This window comes from Bison bison, unplaced genomic scaffold, assembly GCF_000754665.1.
Source record: "Bison bison bison isolate TAMUID 2011002044 unplaced genomic scaffold, Bison_UMD1.0 scf7180017864471, whole genome shotgun sequence".
In the NCBI taxonomy this organism is placed as follows: domain Eukaryota; kingdom Metazoa; phylum Chordata; class Mammalia; order Artiodactyla; family Bovidae; genus Bison; species Bison bison.
The window spans coordinates 24,762,813-24,763,528 of NW_011495032.1; the positions used below are offsets into that span (position 1 = coordinate 24,762,813).

General features: G+C 67.6%; 1 protein-coding gene across 1 annotated transcript in view; it reads left to right on the plus strand.

Annotated features, from left to right (window-relative positions):
- Nucleotides 1–2: 2 nt before the first annotated feature.
- The window catches only part of FZD7 (frizzled class receptor 7), a gene marked incomplete at its 5' end in the record, with an annotated part of 3,822 nt that continues 3,108 nt past the window's right edge, over nucleotides 3–716 (plus strand). Inside the window, one exon of the mRNA XM_010861273.1 lies at nucleotides 3–716. Coding sequence (XP_010859575.1) covers nucleotides 3–716 — 714 coding nt within the window.

The following is a 716-nucleotide window of genomic DNA, read 5'->3' on the forward strand; positions in this document are numbered from 1 at the left end:
TGCCTCTGGACCTTTGCACCGTGGTGCTGGCGCTGCTGGGCTCACTGCCCGCGGGCGCCGGGGCGCAGCCGTACCACGGAGAGAAGGGCATCTCAGTGCCAGACCACGGCTTCTGCCAGCCCATCTCCATCCCCCTGTGCACGGACATCGCCTACAACCAGACCATCCTGCCCAACCTGCTGGGTCACACGAACCAAGAGGAAGCGGGCCTCGAGGTGCACCAGTTCTACCCGCTGGTGAAGGTGCAGTGTTCTCCCGAGCTGCGCTTCTTCCTCTGCTCCATGTACGCACCCGTGTGTACAGTGCTCGACAAGGCCATCCCTCCGTGCCGCTCTCTGTGCGAGCGTGCCCGCCAGGGCTGTGAGGCACTCATGAACAAGTTCGGTTTCCAATGGCCTGAGCGGCTGCGTTGCGAAAACTTCCCCGTGCACGGCGCTGGCGAGATCTGCGTGGGCCAAAACACGTCGGACGGCTCCGGGGGCGCGGGCGGCGGCCCCACCGCCTACCCTACCGCACCCTACCTGCCCGACCTGCCCTTCACCGCGCTGCCTCCGGGGGCCGCTGACGGCCGGGGCCGCTCCGCTTTCCCCTTCTCGTGCCCCCGCCAGCTCAAGGTACCCCCCTACCTGGGCTACCGCTTCCTGGGCGAGCGCGACTGCGGCGCCCCTTGCGAGCCGGGCCGCGCCAACGGCCTTATGTACTTTAAGGAGGAGGAG